This window comes from Podarcis gaigeae, assembly GCF_964106915.1.
Source record: "Podarcis gaigeae genome assembly, chromosome: 4".
NCBI lineage: Eukaryota > Metazoa > Chordata > Lepidosauria > Squamata > Lacertidae > Podarcis > Podarcis gaigeae.
The window spans coordinates 42,681,354-42,702,143 of NC_139677.1; the positions used below are offsets into that span (position 1 = coordinate 42,681,354).

Sequence of the window (20,790 nt, forward strand, 5' to 3'; positions counted from 1 at the left end):
TTTCTATCTATTTCAAAAGCTTGCAAATAGCTAAACGGTAATTAGATGATGAACAGAGGAGCTGATGCTCTGCATGTAAAAACTAGGTAAAGTTAAAGATCCCTAGACAGTTAGGTCCAGTCAAAGGCAACTACGGGGTTGTGGCACTCATCTCACGTTCAGGCCGAGGGAGCTGGTGTTTGTCCACAGACAGCTTTCTGGGTCATGTGGCCAGCATGACTAAACCGCTTCTGAACAAGACACTGACGGAACAAGACACTGACTTCTAAAACAAGACTCTGACGGAAACCAGAGTGCACGGAAACGGTGTTTACCTTCCCTATTGATCTACTTGCACTGGTGTGCTTTTGAACTGCTAGGTTGGCAGGAGCTGGGAGAGAGCAACGGGAGCTCACCCCGTCGCGGGGATTCGAACCGCCAACCTTCTGATCGGCAAGCCCAAGAGGCTCAGTGGTTTAGACCACAGCGCCACCCACGTCCTGTATGTAAAATCTACCCACAGTAAACAAACTACTTCCATATGCTTTATTTAACCTCCAACACCAACAGGTGGTGGTGAAACCACAAATGTCCACACACCTGCCACATCTAGACAAGCCTAACTGACTTTGCCAAATTATATACCCAGATTCCTTGCTTTTTCCTGTTATCCTCCAGAACTATAGAGCTAACAAATATGCCTTTAGGAGCAAATGCTGCTCCTTCCCTTCTATATTTTGTCTGCCCTTGTAATAACCCCAGATCAAGGTACTCTTCCCATATTTGGATAGGGAACGTTGGCTACAAGTGTCTTGGTAAAGTCACACTGAATATGTGGCAGGAAATTAATGTGTTCATGGTGCGAAAATCTTCAACATATGCATTTGAAAATATAGTTCGTTGATGTTGATGAGAGGTAACTGACGCATGCCCATGATACATGGAATGAGAGAAAAGCAGAAACAGAAACAGAAGATAAGAGGAATACAGTGGTACCTTGGTTTATGAACTTAATCCGTTCCGGAAGTCTGTTCTTAAACCAAGGTGTGCTTTCCCATAGCAGCGGGGGACTCGATTTGCAAATGGAACACAATCAACAGGAAGAGGAACATGTGCTTTCAAGGCAAAGTTCACAAACCAAAACACCTACTTCCGGGTTTGCAGTGTTCTTAATCCAAGTTGTTCATAAACTAAGCTGTTCTTAAACCAAGGTACCACTGTAGTAAAAATGAGGGGTAGGGTATAGTCAGCAGGAAAACAGAAGGTCAGAATTAAGGCAAGGAAAAATAAGATCAGAAGGCAGGGGGGAGGGAAAAGACAAGATAACAGAACATGGTGAATGAAAAATGCAAGGAGGAAAGAGGAATTTCAAAGCAAAACAAGAAAGGTGGCGAGGAAAGCAAAAGATTAAATAAACACACTTTCAGGGCTGGATATGCACTGGAGAGTGAAACAGAAGGTGAAAAGGGGGAGTTAGCCGCAACATGGAAATCTAGAAGGCAAAGGAAATGGAGTTGCAGAAAAGCTGAATGGTTGTTAGATGGGTAAACGGTCAAAAACGCTAGAACAGGGAGAGAAAGAATAGGACCAAGCCACAGAGACACTCTGAATACTGCTTTGGGGAAATAATCTGCTCTTGTATCGGACAGAGCCAGATAGTTCTTCGGCCTGTGCAGGGAAGTATCAAGCAAACTGTTCAGCCAAGCAACAAGACACAAGAAGATACCCGAGACCAATGGAGGCCTATTTTGTTCCAGTTAGAGCGCTGCTAACTCTGAAGGCAGTGAAAAAAATGTCTAGCAAGAAATGAAAGCCAAGTGAGAGATTTGAGAGCAGGGTGCTAGCAGTAGCACGCACCATAGCTTCATTTTCCAATCACTACTACTACTTCCTATTTTTTATTTTATTTTCCATTACTACTGTGTACATGCTAACTAGAAGTAAAACTATGCAGCCAGTTACCTGCATTTCTAGTTTAGTGGACTTTCATGCATCCATAAAAGATGCTACTTAAAAAAGAAAAGTTACTGGGCCCACACTCTGCTTTCTTCTGAGAGGTGATAGAGGTAACACATATCCGGAGAGTTTCAAACCTGTACACAAAATGAGGAGTCGGATCCAGTGTCAAAGGCTGTTATTCACTTTCACGCAAACAGAGGCAGCAGCCTTACACTGAGTCAGACATAGGCCTATCCAGCTCAATAATGTCTACAACAGACTGACAGTGGCTCTCCATGGCTTCAAACAGGGCATTCCCTGCCCTACCTAGAGATGTTGACGACTGACCCAGGGACCACCTGCGTGCAAGATGATGCTCTACCACTTAGCTACAGACCAGTATCTGAATCCATTTACTTTTACCAGTGCTTTCATGACACTCTGGAACCAACCAGCAGTCCCCCAGAATATTTATACAGACAGACATGCAAGCTATAGATCATTTTACCTGTTGAAATGACAGCCGCTGTTACGCCAGTGATACTAGGTCCATCTTTGTGTATCTGAGGTGCGCTGTTGTCCACTTTTGCAGAGGTAAGGGGCGGAGGAAATACTGGAGATTGCACTGGTAAGATTTTTTTCTGGAAAAAGAAGAAATATATTTATCGTAAATTCTAAAAAAATATAACTGTTTCTTTCCTATCAGAAGACAGACAGCCTTCAGATCACCATTTGCTGAAGCTATCTTATTTCTCTTAACTGTAGAATGCTGCCAGAAGAGTATAAAGACTAGATCTTTGCAACTCCCAGTCCCAACCCATTTTTCAAGGGTTCTCCAGAAGGGTCAGCATCAGAATCTCATCACAAGCTAGGGAACCACATGAGATAATCTGTTAAGACTGGCCAGCACACAAAAAGCCAGTTTAAGATTACTTCACACATCACTACCATATTAAGTACTGTGGTAGGTTCAGGTAGCTTCAGGCATTGTAAGCCACATCAGTTGTGTCCCACTTGCATGTCTAGTTCCCATGGATAATAAAGTTGCTGATACTTTAATTGATAATGATGGCAGATGCTGATATCTACCACTGTCCTTGCAACCACTAGCAAAAATGCATGCTTTAATTAGCGATCTTTGCCAGTAAAGTTAGTCTGCACCGAAGCAGCTCTTTTTAAAGCAGAGAGTCAACACGAAATTAAATAAAGGGATATTTCTTTTGGCAACCACATTAGATTAACACTGAATGGGTAGCAACGGGTAGCTGAGGACAAATAAGTGGTTCATAAATTAACAAAATAATCATATCTCTTTCACATAAGCATCAAGGTGATTTAATGGCAAACAATTTAAAAAGCAAAAATAGGTAAAAAAAACAACAACTAAGGATTGATTTTAATACCTGAAGCTCCAAGGCCTAAAATGTTCACTAATAACATGTACAAAAGGGCAAGTCCAGCTCAAAAGAAGAGGCCTACTAGGTAGGTAAGGGTCTCTCAAGTAATCTGGTCGCAAGTGCACTCTCCCTGTATCAGCAAATGTAGCAATCTAAATATATCTTTATATTTATCTTTGTCTCCAATACATTTAATAAAATATATTGTTTGCACCTTTTATTATTGTTATTTCTATACTGCCCTTCATCTGAGGATCACAGGGTGGTTTACAATATAAAAACACAAAAATACATAACATAGTAACAAACAAAAACAATGCCCCGCCCCTGTTTAAAAGGCCATAGGTTTTTTTTCATTGGTCACAGGCCTAGAAGAAGGGGAATGTTTTTGCCTGTCGCCTATGGATACGCAACGAAGGTGCCAGGTGAGTTTCCCTGGAGAGAGCATTCCACAAGTGGGGAGCCTCCACAGAAAAAAGCTTGTTCCCATGTTCCCACCCTTCAGACCTCTCATGAAGGGGGCACAAAAAGAAAGGCCTTAGATAATGATTACATGATATGGGGCGGTTTATATGGGAAGAAGTGGTCCTTGAGGTATCGTGGTCCTGAGCCATGTAAGGCTTTATACATCAAAACCAGCACTTTGAGCTGAGCTTGGGACCTAATTGGCAGCCAGGGCAGTCAGGACAGGATTGGCATTGTTATGTTCAAACCGTCTTGCCCTGGTGAGCAACCTGACCAGCACCAGCTGAAGTTTCACTGCAGTAATCTAGAGTTTACCAGAGCACAGATGACAGAAGTCCCTTGTCCAGGTAATGGTACAGCTGGGCGACTAGCCAAAGCTGATGGAAGGCATTCTGCGACACCAAGACCATCTGAGCTTCAAGTGACAGCAATGGATCCAGAATTACCCCGAAGCTGCTGTAACCTGAACAGGGAACCTGTGCTCCTTCAAAGGGAGTGTAACCTTGAAAAAGATGCTGTGTTCAATACGACACACCTAGTAAACTGCTTGCACAATTGGACATTTCAAAAAGAAACTCGGGTGGGGAAATCAGTACAAAATAAGCTGGGGAAACAGAAAAACCATCTACTGCAATTGTGATGGTAAACAGATTTGCTCTCACCTTCCTTCCTGGTTTCAAGCCTTTTTTCCTTTTTTTGAGATTCTCTTTTTGAGATGTGTTTTTCGCTACAGCGGTGTTTTTGGGAGACCTGCCTTTCCTAGGGACTGCAGGTGGAGCCGCTGGTTTCCCCCGGCTAGGCTTCCTTCCTCTTGATGTAGAAGGAGGAACAGGAGCAGATTTCTGAGGAGACTGCATTGAGCGCCGGGTCACTTTGGAAGGGGATGTTTGAGGTTTCGAATTATTCTTTGTACCCGAAACTGTGAAGGAAGTCAAATATATGTTTATCAGAATGCATACACTTCAGGAAGCAGTATTCTTAGAAAAGTTCGATTACACTTCAAAGTATGCTGACAACAAGATATTTTCAAGTGATTTTGAACTGAAACAAGGACTGCTAACTTTTAAACCAGATAGGGAAGTGGTGTTTCTGACGGCAAGCTTGATGTGCAGAAATATGCAAGTAGGTAATGTTAATCTTCATGCAAAGAAAAGCTGGTTTCTGTACATCAAGAAACTGCTGCTAGAGGCACAAAGTTGGGCCATGTGATTTCTTTTCTGGCAACACCAGTTAGGACATCACGAGATAACAGAAGAGCTCCACCCCCCAAAAAAGCCCTAAATGAAATTTAATGGAACTTCTTGGCAACATGCTTTGAGTTTTGCTTTCACAGGCCCCACTGAAATGAATGGAATTTGTTCAAGAATATTTGTGGTAATTCTTTATGAACAGCAAGTCATATATATATTTCATTTTTCAGTTAATCAGAAGCATGGATATATATATATATATATATATATATATATATATATCCTTGCTTCTGATTAACTGAAAAAGTTTTGATCATTCTGCCTTCTACCCCTTGGCTTTCCAGTCATGTGGATTCCTGTGATTGGTTTCATTTGGTCAAGGAAGTACGCCGTTCAATTCTTTCATGTGTCTTACAGAAGAAGATTGCTTCTCCACCCCCTTATAAAGCATATATATTTCACATCAAAATAAATGTAGTTTTGATGTTTCCGTTGAGCTTGTTTTTCTCGTATCCAAGAAAAACCCCAAAGTAATTTTAAAGCCCCACAGTTGGTAAAACAATGTCTGCCCATGTCTAAATGCAGCTGTTTCAATGTGAAAGGGAAAACACTTGTTTTCAAAAATAAAAGTGTGGCACCATTTTGGACCAATTAAACACTGGAAAACTATGTTTAAAAGATATAACTAAAGTTGCATGGTCTGTTTTTTTGTAAAGCAAGTAAATTCTACAGAGAGAACACATTCATAGAAAAAAAAAATCATTTATGTGACAAAAAATTTTAACACATGAAATCTGGCACAGCTCCTATGTATATTGTTTGACTAGACCACACCCTACAGATTATACTTTTCTTTTTCATATAGCTTTATATAGTTCTGGAGACGTTTTTAGGTGACTAAACAGTGTTGCTTTTCTTCTTCATCACATTCAAAAGTTATCAACCACTTGTATTATACTACTGTTGAAGAATGAAACATTTCTAAAAAGGTACATTTGTGTGAAGTTAAATTCCATGTATTCCCATGTTCAGAAAATCATCACTGGTGTAAAAATTGAAAAATTAAAGTTTTATTACAAAATGTAATTTCACTGCACACAAACACAAATTTCATCACACACTCTCACACACACTGCAAAACAACAGTTATCTGGATTAAACATGTTTGTGCTACAGTCTATCGCTGCCTCCACTGAAATGTCAATGGATTAACGTGCATCAAAAATCTGAGAGGACAGCAGAGTTCACAAATACAAAGAAAACACCCTTCAATGCCACAGGTTGTAAAATAGCAGGTACACGCTTTTACACACAGTAACTTTCTGCTCTTTGGAATAAATGATGGATAGTGCTCGCTGAACAAAGGCTGCAAATGGAGTAATAATGAGCCCCTGCTGGAACGCTATATAAAAACAATTTCCTTTAAACAGGTCTCCTACCTTTATATTCCAGAGATGCAGATGTCATTTACATTAGCCACTTGTAAGGTTCAAGACCCAATCTCATAGGACTGCTTTTTTAGACTGAAAAAGCAAATCTGCAACAAAGCCCACACTGCCTGGACAGCGGGCACTGAAATTTTGCAGGAGCAAATCAGGGTGCAGCAATTTGCATTTGTTGGTTTAAGAGGAAGGGGGAGAGGGAGGGCAACAGAGTGGAGGGGAGAGACTGCTAAAGCAATTCACATATTGTCTGTGGGCTCTATTGACAGTGACCATCAGTCACCTGCTCATACTTCCTTAACCACCCCCTCTTGAGGAGGGGATCAAAGGTTACTTGGGGTCAGAGAATCTGGAAAGAAAGGACAAGCCAAGAAATCTAGCTGCCAACACAACTGTATCATGTACAGAGGTCTCTCAGCTGAGCTACAGGAGCCAAAACTTGAAAAGCATTTTGTAACCTCAACAGGATTTGTATTAAAATATTAGTGCATTAAAATATTAGTTTATTAAAATGGGACGGGGGGGGGGGTATTCGACAGTGTCTCTTTGTAATTAATATATAATGTGCAGTTGGAAGGGGGTGGGCAGCCCTTTTGCTCTTTTCAGGCCATTGCTTTGCATTACAATGGCCCTCTCCATTCCACAAACAAAACAAAGCATTTTGTTTCTCGCTGAGCTGGCAAAACAATTGAGACATCAAGCATTCAGGTCTCTTGTGGGTACTCTAGCTATGCAGCAGCCCCTGCTTAAAACTCTGATCCTAAGCAACAACTTTATTAAAGTCTTTTCAAACCAAATAGTCTTATACTAACCGGAGCAACAATGCATCTTGAAAGGATGGAACAAGAAGCAAAGGATGTTAACACGGCTTTCTGTATTGAGAGTACTGATTGCTTATAGAGCTTTCAGTATCACAGAGTGCAAACATATAACAGCAACTAGGATGCTTCAATTGCTTCTACAATTGCTTATCCTTGTTTTGATAAGGTGTGAGAATATGCATTAAACATTATGTGTAGACCTATGAAAACGACTAAAAAATTATTGGCGCTTACAACTTTTCCACATCTGTTCATTTATTTTAGGATCCATAAGCAGACCCAGAATAGTCAAACCCTACTATTACCAAATAGTCAGATGTTGCAGCTCCATATAAGACAAATTATGGTCTTCTGAAACAGGAAGGAGATGGTTGCTCAGCTTTTTCAGGGAACCTGCTTTTTAATGCATCTAGAAAAAACTACTTAATGCATCTAGAAATAGTTGCTAGAAAAACTATTTGAAAAACTGCATGGACAGTAGCTATGCTGGTGCCATAAGCAACTCAACAGCTGAGCAACATCTCTTGACATTACTGTAATGAGAACAAAATATAGTACACCAATGTAAGAGAGGGAGAGGGAGGGAAAGCGAGAGACGCACATGCACAAGAGAAATAATGCAATCGTAATTGTGGAAAAGTTTATTAAGGAGATGTGAAATGCCACTACTTCTGACAATGATAACACTGGCTAAGTTCAGACATAACGAAAAACCATGGGATAATTTTGCTTCTGATTTTAAACACAGCTTTCATTACGTCCAATGTCATGGAACAGTAAGTCTGTTTAAGCAATGACTTCTGAGAACAAGCCATGTTCCAGAACCACTTTCCCCTGATCATAGGAAACCATGGTTTACATATTATCCAAAGAAGCTTCCAACCACCTTCCTTAGCACAACAGTGGGGGAGAGGGAAGCATGCAACTCCCAAGGGTTGCTACACCTTGCTCAGGTAACATGACCCTACAGTTTCTCATTACATCTGAACTGGTGGCAAGCGTAAAGTTATCAAGGTTTGTCTCTCTTTGGCTGCAACCCTATGTCCATGAACATGAGGGGAAGCTACATTGCAAGGATAGTAAATGATAGAGCAGAGATCACCAATATTTTTGGACTAGTGGGCAAATTTTGTAGGGTGACAGTCACAAAACCTTCGTAGCCACCATGGCACCATGACACTGGGATGATGATCCCTGGTGCTAGTGAATACATTTAATTAAAGCTAGTGGGATGCCTTAGGCTTTATCTCATCCTACTTAGATTTGCTATTGCATTAAATGATGATGGGAAGCACACAAAAACCAACACATTTTTCCTTAAAGCTTCTCTGTCAGCTGTATCAAAGCCTTAAAGGCACAGGCTTAAAAGCAAAGATGGACCAGATGAGCCTGACGTGTGGAATTTAACAAATAAAAAATTCTTACCACTATTCCCTGGTGGCTGTAGAGCATCTCCTGTTAAATCGCACCATCCGACTGGAAAGATATCCCGAGAATCATATTTACACCAATAGTCAAATGCCCCTCGCCAGCCATCAAAGGTAATAAAAACTTCGTCTCCTTTAACATTCCCAATGGTTGCGGGACATATTAAATAAGGATTTTTTCTGTCTATTGCTTCTAGCTTCATTCCAACTTTAAAACAGTTTGGAGAAGGCTTTGTAGGTTCCTGCCAAAACAAAAGAGCCAAACAGGTATGTACACATGAGATCTTGGAGGGAAATGAGTTTCATATAACCTTGATGCCTAAAAGGACTCATGCTCCAAAAGATACGTAGTACTGGGGGGGAAATACGTTAGCGTTTCTCCTGTATTTTCTATGGTCCAGAGCTCCTCCATGGACAAAAATTCATGTTTCTAAGCTAAATGACAGGTTTTATGAGTGATAAAAAGCAGCAAAGAATTTAAAAGCAAGAATTTAAAAGAAATCAACAAAAGGACACTTTGGGGTATTTAGTTATTTACAATATTTCTATTAACGCCTATCAACCAGAAGTCCATTTTTTGTTGTTGAAAATTTAAGATATGTATTTCTTTCCTTAATTACTGATGAAAGAAACAGAACTACCAAGCAACATATTTCCAACGCCTTGATAATCACAAGAATAAGTTGTTACAGTGTTGTGAAAAACATAAAGTAGTTTGCAGTGTCACCCGTCAGTGTTGAGACCATGAACTGACCAATTACCATCTTCAAGTCTATGCCTAAAGCAGGTTTGTAAACGAACAGGAGACTCTCTTATAAAGCCATTCGAATTTGCATAATGTGACTTCAATGCATGTTCAAATGATGAATTGCTTCCATGATGGCATTTTGTTTCCTACTCTTCCTTACGTTTTATTGTTCATTAGACTGATTTCCAAGTTTTGTGGGGAAGGACATGCATTATTAATAAAAAGGGGCATAGCTTCATTTGTAAAATTGTCCATGTAACGAAAAGGACAATTTAAGTTGTACATATAACTTATATTCTTTTCCCTTACATAATTAAGGCACGTTATTTCATTTCTTCACTTTGTAAATCAACCCACTTCATTTTCTTTGCAGAACAGACTTGTACTGTTCCAGCTTTGGTGCAATTCATAAAGTTTATTTATTTATTTCATAACATTTCTGTTCCACTTGAGTGTAAAAAAAAAAACCCAACCAAACCTCAAAGCAGTTTACAAAATGAGTAACACAATAAAATAATCAGCAAAAAAGTTTAAAACATCCAAATTTACTACTACTACTACTGTTTGAATTTATATACTGCCTTATACCTGGAGGTCTCAGGGTGGTTCACAGAACAAAATCAAAATATAAAACCACAAAATACATAATCTAAATGAAAACAAGAACCCAAGAACCCACCCCCCAAAAACGCCCACATTTTACAAGGACATAGGATGTCAACCAAATCAACTGTCTAGTTAAAAAGGAACTTTTTTGCCTGGTGCCTAAAGGTGTATAATCAAAGTGCCAGGTGAACTTCCCTGGGGAGAGTATTTCACAGACAGAGAAGGCCTGTTCTTGAGCTGCCATCCTCTGGACCTCTCAAGGAGGAGGCACACAAAGAAGGGCCTCAGAAGATTATCTCAGGGTCTGGGTAGGTTCATATGGAAAGAGGCGGTCCTTGAGGTATTATGGTCCTGAGCCGTTTAAGGCTTTATAGGTCAAAACCAGCACTTTGAATTGGGCCTGGAAATGGTAGCCAATGCAGTCGGACCAGGATCAGTGTAATATGCTCAAACCATCTTGCTCCGGTGAGCAACCTGGCCGCTAAATTCTGCAGTAGCTGAAGTTTCCAAAACATCTTCAGACGCAGCCCTACGTAGAATGCATTGCAGTAATCTAACCTTGTGGTTACCAGAGCATAGACAACAGTAGTTAGGCTATCCCTGTCCAGATAGGGGCGTAGTTGGGCCACTAGCCAAAGCTGATGGAGGGCATTCCGCTCCACTGAGGCCACCTGAGCCTCGAGCGACGGCAAAGGATCCAGGAGTACCCCCAAGCTACGAACCTGCTCCTTCAGATCAGATGTGCAAGAGCAGGCGATTTCCCAAACCATCTGGTCTAGTACCTCAGTCTTATCTGGGCTGAGCTTCAGTTATTAAAATAACATGAACTAAGCACAAATTAAAACACATGTGAACATCATATACCAAGAGACAAGAAAGGAGTAAAAATGTTGAGATTGTTACAAGAAGAGAGTGTATTGTTTTTAGCATAAAAATGTGTTCTGCATTGTCATTTGTGTATGATCCGTACAACAGTGACTGGGGCATAATTTATGGGTGTTCACTATGCTTAGAAGTCTTTGATACATTCACCAGACTATTCAACAGAAAAAAGTCAACCTCTCCCATACAGGAATTAACTTCTACATTTGTCTAGACTGTAATGCTCCATTTATGCATGAACAGGAACATCACATGTAATAAACAACACACATATTTTAATATCTTAATTTGAGCTGTGTGTAGAGGTAAGCCTAAAACTGTTAAAACCAAAGAGATTTGTTCTGAACTCAAGGCATATACAGGCATTTTCTAAATGCAGGCACTGAGGATGGAGAAAGATGTTCCCCTTCCTAGTAGTTCTGTCCTTTTAAACAACTTCCTTGCCTTTTCAGGCTGGGCAGTGCAGTATAGTGCTCTGGAATCCTCAACAAACAATAGAACTGCAGCCGAGTCGCCTACCTTCTTAAAGAATGAAGCAGGAGCCATTTCAGCACCATTTAGTGTTCTTAGGAGAAACATTGGCCAGGAAGATGCATTCATCTGGAACCCTAAAATTGACAACAATAGATTCGTTGTGCATAACAGATTTACCAAAAATATGCCTTTTAAGAAACAAGAGAACCTTTGTTAAGTGGCGTTATCTCTGCAGGATACGTTTTGATTATAAATAGAGGATGAGCATGGCCGCATCGTGCTGAGGCACTTCCCACCAGAAGCTACAACCGTAATTGAGCAATACTAACTAAGCTAAGCACCTGGTGCAACACGTGGGAATACAGCGCTGCTACATTTCAAGTTAAGCAGAAAGGGAGCGTTTGACTCATACTGTATTACGAGCGGAATAGGATTTCTGGGACCAGACAGTTCGACGTCACTTGGGAAATGCCAGTTTTGTATACAGTTAGCAGGAGGCAATTACACACACAATTAGCTCCAGGCTCAGCCAACAAACAAGATGCGGCAAAACTGCCAAAGGGAAGGTTTCAAAAAGGTATTTAGCTGTGCAACACCATTTGGACACTGGAATTCTGCCTATCTTCAGAAAACATAGGAGGGCCAAATATAGTATGATATATTTTATCAAGGGCTCACTTGTCTGGCTCAATAAAGATATGTGCCAGTTTACATACACTGCAGGAGCAAATTAATTGCATTATAGTATCCGGCAAACATTACTGCAAAGATTTGGGGGGGGGGGGCACTCACACAGATAATTTCATTCACTGGTGGTGCTGAAACACCTGTTTCAAGCCATTTTGCTTCCAAACAATTACTTTCTCAGTATAGGCCAGGTGTGGGGAACCTCCGGGTCTCTCTTTTCCCCCCACCCCTCGCTGGCTAGGTAGAGAGGAGGGTGCAAATTTGCATAGAAACTAGCCTATGGTACCAAGGCAAAAATTTTACATTTGTTGCTTCGTGCACTTTCCCCTCTGGCACCATTGGTACGTGGTCCTGATGATGTTTTCAGAAGGGAATGCATCCCTCACCCTGAAGGCAATAAAACATCTTGCTAACAGGAGCAAGATTTTCATACCCGGGGAAGGAACCTGTGGCTCTCCAAATGTGCAACTGATAATCTTTGGCATTGCTGGCTGAAGCCGATGGGAGGAGTAGGAGTCCAACAACATTTGGAGGCCACAGGTTAGTCACCTCTGCTTTAAAGTGCCACTAAATTACTAACCGATTATTATGTCCATTATTCCTACAGAACCATCAGTGGTGCTACACAGGCTTTGGAAGACAGGTCCCTAATCTATTGCAGGCTTACGGCCTACAACAGAACACAGACATCAACAGGGAGAGGAGGGAAATGGAGGCATGGGGTAAACAGGGAAGAATGTGCATTATTTCAGTGACATGCAATTACAGTAGGGCAAGGGGGACCAGGAAGCTGCCCCCAAAGACTTCACACAGGACAGATATGGCTTGAGGAAGTGAGAGAGGTGGCATCACACAGGTTTTTTTCTGGGAGACAGTTCTAAAGGGCTGCAATAGAGAAGGGGAGGAATTCTTTGAAGAAGTCACGCATCAAGATGGTGGAACTGGGCAAGGGCAGAGGATAACGGGAGGCCAACGCCACAGAGGGTTTTGAAGGAAAAACCTGGGAACTTGAGTGACATTTCTCACGGCAGTGCCATGAATCCATGGTTCACTTGTATTACCTCTTGCAAACTCAACCCAACTCACCCAGTCCAGTACATTTAGTCTATTCTTCATTCCCTTTATCTCTGGCTGCTGTTATTTTGATACGTCATTTCAAACTCTACTGTGACTTCAAAGCAAACTTTGATTTCATGCATGTTAGGTGTTATGTATTGAAGTTCTCACCCTGGCCACCAGGAGTATTGTGTATGTAGTTTTCACTCAGGTCCACGTCAGTTATTTTAGGCGCTAAACCCTGGGTTGTAGTTGCTACAATGTTGACAGCCAGCTGCGTATAAAAGCAGGCCGGCTGAGCTGCTTGCTGTTCAGTTTTCTGTTCCAGCTTACAAAATAAAGAGCTGCTTTGGAGAAATCGCTGTGTCGTCTGCCATGTCTACCCATTATTCAACACTGGAGACGAGGATGGGATCGGTGGACATCAGAGCACAGCCAGACGCGGCCACCCTCTGAGATGAGCTGAATCACGGAGCTGAAACACTGAGCGAAATCACGGAGCAGAACCAATTCAGAGTTGACTGTTCTGGCTAGAGCACGGTGTACCATCCATCACCTGCACGTCGGCATCGGAACAATGGCTTCACTCGTGCCTCTACCGCCGTTTGCCCCAGCCTCTGAATCCTGGGACTCCTACCTCGCTCGGTTTGACTGCTACCTCCAAGCAAATGAGCTGACAAGAGGGTCTGTAGAGCAGAAGCGGGGCCTCTCCTCAGCCTTTGTGGCCCCAAAGTGTTTGCGACGGCCCGAGCATTGGTTGCGCCTCTAGCAGTCCAGGCAGCACCTTGGGACACGATTCAAGAGAAGCTCCGCAACCACTATGCCCCAAAGCCGTCCGAGATTGCTGCCCATCATGCGTTCTACCACCGGAACCAGGCAGAGGGGGAGTCAATTAACAACTACACCACCACCCTCCGACAGGCTGCAATACACTGCGAGTTCCGAGACTTAGATGATGCCCTCATGGATCAAATCATCTGTGGGGTCCGGGACATCCGTCTGCAATGGCATCTCCTTGCCATGCCAGACCTCACGCTGCAGAAAGCCACTGAGGAGGCCGTGGCCTCAGAAGCTGTTGAACTCTCCGCCCAGGAAATCCACAAGGCCAGTAGACCATATTTAAAGGACTATGTTGTTAGACATGTAACACTGTTGGTCTAATGGAAGTATATGAAATGTAACCGATATGCTTTGTGCTTAATTGAACCATTACGTGTAGTGCTGTATATAAGGAAACCATTACGATTGTAACTAACGCCTTATCTCGGTGGGGAGGGGTGTTATGTATTGAAGTTCTCACCCTGGCCACCAGGAGTATTGTGTATGTAGTTTTCACTCAGGTCCACGTCAGTTATTTTAGGCGGGAAACCCTGGGTTGTTGTTGCTACAATGTTGACAGGCAGCTGCCTATAAAAGCAGGCCGGCTGAGCTGTTTGCTGTTCAGTTTTCTGTTCCAGCTTACAAAATAAAGAGCTGCTTTGGAGAAATTGCTGTGTCGTCTGCCATGTCTACCCACTATTCAACATTAGGCTTATATGTTTTCTTACCAAGTGGTGGCTGAAGCATTCCTCCTTTCTTCTCGCAGGTTCCAATTGGCTGTATGTCAGAAGAATCCACTAGCCTCCAAAAGTCGTTTTTGTTGTCGCTTCCATCAAGCCGCAACCTTAATCTGGCACCCGTGATTCCAATAACTGTAGCTATACATACTGAGGTAATGTTTCGAGGGTCATGGGCTTCCAATTTCATCCCCACTTTGAAATCATTGCTAGGTGGAACCCTAGACTGCAAGAAAGGCAAAATAAGGCATTTACTGGACTATTTTTCCAGGAGGGAGAGAGAGAAGGAATCAGCAGTACTTATTTGGCTAGTCACAAGCTCATTTATTACCACCATAATTGTTTCTCAGCCTTTGGGGCCAAGATCAAGTGTAGCTCCTCAAAAAAATTGCTGGAAAATTTCTTGGCACCTAAATATTTGATTCTATTTCCAGTCCTGGGCAATTATTCGAAGTGCTCTAAATGCCATTTATATTTACTGTAAATCACTCTTCAATTTAACCAAGGATTTGCAGTTCCTATTGTATCTTCACATTATGAGGTAGGCTAGGCTAAAAGATAACATACACTGAGCAACGACCTTCAATGGATGAGCTACCCCACCTACAAATCTAATAGATGATCCACTGTATCAAAGTTGGCTTCTTACATAAATTTATTCTTCTGCACAACTATTGTAAGCTGGCACTTCCACCCTAAACTTACAAGCTGTTTCATCCATTTTATTGTAATTTACTTCTAATTAACTTCACAACAAATCACAGCTTTAACAGGCATGAAAGGTTAATACCTTCCTGACAGAAACTTTTAACTTACGCAACTAGTATTTGATTTTAAAAGCCACTGGAGTCCCCCCCCCCCTTTCTAAATAGTGTAAGTATCTGAAGCTTGCAAAATACCCATATGGGTTGTGCAAAACAGAAGTAGACAGACTGGTATCAACTGGGAAATCTCTGGGGTGATTTGCAGTTATTTAACAGGTGGTTCTAGCTCCTCATAGTTTAACAACAGTGAAAGTTTTTAAAAGGAAGCCACTTCTCTCCTTGTGCTAATGTTATTAGGTATTTCTAACTTATAAAATATGCATAATGATTGGCGGCCTTTGGCCAAGTTTTTATACAACAGTATTGGCCACTTTAAGAGTTCTGAGTTCTCATCCTTGATCTATGTTAACTCAAGATACAGATTTGTACATCAATATACAGTGAATGGCTCAGGGATTACAACAGGTTGTTGACTCCCTCTTCATATATACCAGGCATGGCCAAACTTGGCCCTCCAGCTGTTTTGGGACTACAACTCCCATCATCCCTAGCTTAAGAGCACCAGTGGTCAGGGATGATGGGAATTGTAGTCCCAAAACAGCTGGAGGGCCGAGTTTGGCCATGCCTGAACAAGCCCTCTAAACCTTGGGCTTCTTGTTAAAAAAAACACACACCCAAAAACCCCTCATAAACCTGGTCTGCCCACCCCTGGCGTAACATATATCTATATGAAAGGTAAGCAACACAAAGAAACTACAATACTAACACAAAACACTTTCGTATACTCATGTATATTTTAAACCATTTACCTGTCTGAAACAATGTGAAGGAGCAGCTAAGGATCCAGTCTCTTTCAAGTAGTTATCCCAGTTAAAATATTCTAGGAGGGAAAAGCGTGGGAGAGCAAAATTTAAACATATTGTTGATATAAAAAGCCTTCAATCTGCAGGAAGCACACATATTTTTGTTTATTATCTTCTTCAGTCTTTTGTATATTTGTCATCATTTGTGGCTGAGGGAAGCAGTTAGCACTCTAAGAGACTACTGGAAAATAAGCAGAAATCATCTACCCAAAGGAAAACAATGGATCTGAACTTCTTCTCTTTTCTATATACATATAGATAATGCTTTTCTTTTCTTTTCAGATATAGATATATGAAACCCTTGTTAGAATCTAGATTTATACCTTTGCAGGAGCAGTTTTAGTGAAATTAATAAAAGTCGTTTCACTGGTTTACAGATTGAGCATTAACATAAAACAAAAAGAACATTTCTTTGTGCACAGGGAGGCGAGTCACTGCTGGGAAAAAACAAACACAAATGCATTCACACTTAAGCTGTGCCTAAAGGTAAAGGTAAAGGTACCCCTGCCCGTACAGGCCAGTCTTGACAGACTCTGGGGTTGTGCGCCCATCTCACTCAAGAGGCCAGGGGCCAGCGCTGTCCGGAGACACTTCCGGGTCACGTGGCCAGCGTGACATCGCTGCTCTGGCGAGCCAGAGCCGCACACGGAAACGCCGTTTACCTTCCCGCTGGTAAGCGGTCCCTATTTATCTACTTGCACCCGGAGGTGCTTTCGAACTGCTAGGTTGGCAGGCGCTGGGACTGAGCAACGGGAGCGCACCCCGCCGCGGGGATTCGAACCGCCGACCTTTCGATCGGCAAGTCCTAGGCGCTGAGGCTTTAACCCACAGCGCCACCTGCGTCCCTAAGCTGCCTACACCGCAGCTTAGAATAGCTCGACCTTGCAGTGTGTTGAGTTTGCAGGGTCTGGATTCCCTTTGTTATCTATCCACTCCCTCAGAACCCTGCTGAATAAGGATAAACTACTGTGTTTACATAGCACGAGATTTCCTGGGACAATAAAGTGGTTCTTGGTTTAACAATGGCAAGGGCTGAGCTAAGTAAACAATCCTTTTAAAAAGTTTCTTTAAAAAAAATGTAAATGTTGATTGCGTGTCGAGGTCCCCAAGCCACCCCCCAAATCACTCACAACGCACACTTAATTTTTGTTTAAGGTTTTTGGCATAATTTTGGCCACAACTTTATTTAAATACAAAAACGTGAGTGGTTGTTTAGGCATTGGTTAAGACTATCTGTCCCCCCCGCCTGGGGACAGAACTGACTTCCGGGCACCACCGAAAGACAGTGCGGGGGAAAGCAAGTCGGGGAGAAATGGAGCTGAGTCACAGACCCTCAATTCTCATCCGCATGCTCCCCGAAGGCTTGCCGGCCCTAGTCCCATTCCAGGGATTGGACGAAAAGATGGCAAGCCCCAGGATTCCTTTAACGGAATTCCCTTTCCGCAGCAACCATGGAGGGGCAGGCCCAGCCTATCCTAACCCCTCCTCCACCAATTTATAACCAATGCCTAACCGCAACCTTACAAGTTGTGACGATTTGCTACGCAGTAGGCAAAAACCAAATGGTCCAGCCAATCAGCCAGATGGACAAAATTCCTACCAGGCCCCCGCTCCAAAGCAGACGACCCCATGACAGGCATAGCAAGGTCAAAGCAACAACCCCTTACTTTAGGGCGGGTGGGCGGGTGATCCGTTGCACACAGCAAAGAGAAAGCTCCAGGCTGCATGCAGAGTATTTAAACATTTTACCCCTCCCACCAAAATTGCAACATAACTTTTACCCCAGCAACCCAGTGAACCAACCACTGCCCCAGGCCATCTTTAGAGACCCTGCCTGGTAACAGAGGGGTGGCTCAGCAGACCCCACCACAACACATGCTCTCCATGAAGGAAAACACGCTTTCTCATTATAGTGTACAGCTGCATAATTTGGGCAAATGCTTGAGAATCAATACCTGCTCCACTCAAAAATCCAGATGCAAGTTTGTTTGTTTTTGCAGGTGGGTGCACAATAGTTTGCAGGAGTGGAGAGAAGGCAGAGATGGATATGAACCACCTCCACCCACCACCAGCTAAACACAAAATGCATACAACATTGCACAACAAGTCACAGATATGGATGAAAATATACATACATGTACACGAGGGGACAGGACAGAGAAACATGTCCTCCCCAAATACACACATAGTTGAAGGAATAGAGTCAAAAAAGGGCTGGACCACCCCCTTGTCTTTCCCCCCTGTACACCCACCCACTCATATGCTTCCCACACAACCATCTCTACTACTTCATCCCTTCTTTCTGCACACCTCTAGCTATCCTCCTCCAGAATGAAGGAGGAGATGGTTGACATGACATCCCAAAGCTCACAAGTCAAGAGAAAAAAAACAAGGTCTCTCATACACTGGCCAGTCAACAGACATATATTAGGACTACACGTCCAGATCCCACCTTACACCGCTAATAGAGAGCCAGTGTGGTGTAGTGGTTAAGAACGGTAGTCACATAATCTGGGGAACCGGGTTCGCGTCTCCGCTCCTCCACCTGCAGCTGCTGGGTGACCTTGGGCCAGTCACACTTCTTTGAAGTCTCTCAGCCCCACTCACCTCACAGAGTGTTTGTTGTGGGGGAGGAAGGGAAAGGAGATTGTTAGCCGCTTTGAGACTCCTGAAGGGGAGTGAAAGGCGGGATATCAAATCCAAACTCTTCTCTTCTTCTTCTAATCTGTGCATGTTCTCCATACCTTCATTAGAGTTTCCACTCCAAATACAAAAATTAAGCCACTGAAAAAATGATACTATGCTGCCACCTAGTGGCTTTGTTAGGATAATCTACAACCTGGTGCCCTCCAGATGTTTTCAACAATTCCCATCAGCTGATAACGATAGTACCGGTACTTTGATGCAGTGTTAGAAACTGAGATATGACAGCTAGGAGCTAAATGACACCTTAAACTTACGTTATAGGCGCAACAACGGAATGCCTAGGCGTGCTTTTTTATAACAAGAATACAGAGCTGAAAATGAATGAACTGCAGCTAAAATACTATGTTCATTCCTTCCCCCGCTCACCCCCCTAATATTCTTAAGAGGGTCTCTTCTCTAGTCTTCAGAGAGTGGCTGGAAGTGGGGAGGCAGAAAAAGGTCTTCCTTTCCTTCCACTCTGCAGTTTTAATCTGAAATCTTAGGCACAGTACTGCACCCAAAGCTCAGAAACTGCTCGTGCTAATGAAATTCCCCATCGCAAAATGCGCCTAGAACAATGGGGGTTTCGAACACTGCTTTGATGCATGTAGTCTAAAACAACCTGGAGGCTGCCAGGTTGGGGGAAGGGCTGCTTTATAATTGCTAATAAAACTCAAGAGGTCCTGGCTAATAGCAGAAACCCTCCCGGAGGCTGCATCTCATGTTCTTACATTAGCTTGTACTGGATTTCTACCACTCTTTATGTGGCACACGTCTCCTGTGTTTCACTCATGTATCCAGCCCATTATTTCCTTAAAACGTTAAAAGTCTTGCACAATCAGGGTGAGGAAGGCCCATCTTGAGCAGAGCTAGTCACTTTTAAAAGTCCTTCTTTAATTCCTTCATTTTCAACCAAAAAAACCTGCCTTTTGTTTTAACTCCCTCAGTCTACCTAACCAAGTTTCAATTTCTCCCTTTGGTTTATTTTAGCAACATTACCTACCCTAAAATCTTTCTTGAACCCAAGAGCAAAGATACCAGCAAACCCAGGCAAAGGGCTCAGCTAGGAGAACAGGAAGCAACTTACTTATTTATTTAAAAAAAATTATACACCTCCATTTCATTAAAAAGGATAAGAAGAAAATCATACCCGTGCAGGCAGAGTTGACTATGCTTATCTGCGTTTGTGGCTGGGGAAGCCTAGCCAGATGGGCGGAATATAAATAATAAATTTGTTGTTGTTGTTGTTGTTGTTGTTGTTGTGTATTAAGGTTGTGTGTCTGGGTTAAGTGTGCATAACAGCGTGTCCCCATTTTGGTGCCAGGCCCTGGAGTGAAGTCCCTAAGAAAATAAAGTGCCCTACCCATTTCAAAACCCTAAAGGTTATGGCAGGGCCACTAGAGCAAGGATCTTTCTGGTCTCCTTCTCCCCCACACGCAGCAGCCTTCTTAAAAGATCCCAGGATGACTGGGAAACCTCCTGAACAGCATGGACTACACTGCAGGAGGTAGTTGTAACTGTCCAAAAATCAGGAAGGAGGCACCTTGCACAGGTGGAGAGGCTAATCGGGTGAGGCAGGAGGTGATGGGAGAGATATGTGAATGAGCAGAGGTTAAACCCCATTTATTTATTTTAAAAATAATTCATAATATTTACATTTACAATACATACCATTATTTAACAACTGGTTGCTTGACAGACAACTCTTCCCATGTTTTTCTCTTTTAATAGTCTTAGAATCTAATGAAAAAGAAAGGACATAAAACACAGTATTTTCAACATAATTTTGCAGAATAAACTGTCCCAGGCT

General features: G+C 42.5%; 1 protein-coding gene and 2 long non-coding RNA genes across 5 annotated transcripts in view; 2 read left to right on the plus strand and 1 right to left on the minus strand.

Annotated features, from left to right (window-relative positions):
- SCML2 (Scm polycomb group protein like 2) overlaps positions 1 to 20,790 on the minus strand; it is a 46,902-nt gene that overhangs the window by 13,010 nt on the left and 13,102 nt on the right. For all 3 annotated transcript variants that reach the window (XM_083734306.1, XM_083734307.1, XM_083734308.1), the window contains exons 3-9: positions 20,652 to 20,720; positions 16,242 to 16,312; positions 14,660 to 14,894; positions 11,415 to 11,503; positions 8,658 to 8,901; positions 4,442 to 4,698; positions 2,426 to 2,558 (exon numbers count right to left, since the gene is read on the minus strand). In XM_083734306.1, coding sequence (XP_083590432.1) covers positions 2,426 to 2,558; positions 4,442 to 4,698; positions 8,658 to 8,901; positions 11,415 to 11,503; positions 14,660 to 14,894; positions 16,242 to 16,312; positions 20,652 to 20,720 — 1,098 coding nt within the window. The remainder of the gene's footprint in view (positions 1 to 2,425; positions 2,559 to 4,441; positions 4,699 to 8,657; positions 8,902 to 11,414; positions 11,504 to 14,659; positions 14,895 to 16,241; positions 16,313 to 20,651; positions 20,721 to 20,790) is intronic.
- Positions 341 to 3,603, plus strand: LOC310842545. Its single transcript, XR_014563188.1, has 2 exons — positions 341 to 1,735; positions 2,683 to 3,603. It is a non-coding gene; the product is annotated as an uncharacterized lncRNA (long non-coding RNA).
- Positions 16,321 to 18,709, plus strand: LOC310842576. The gene is made up of 3 exons (XR_014563231.1): positions 16,321 to 16,771; positions 17,146 to 17,396; positions 18,209 to 18,709. It is a non-coding gene; the product is annotated as an uncharacterized lncRNA (long non-coding RNA).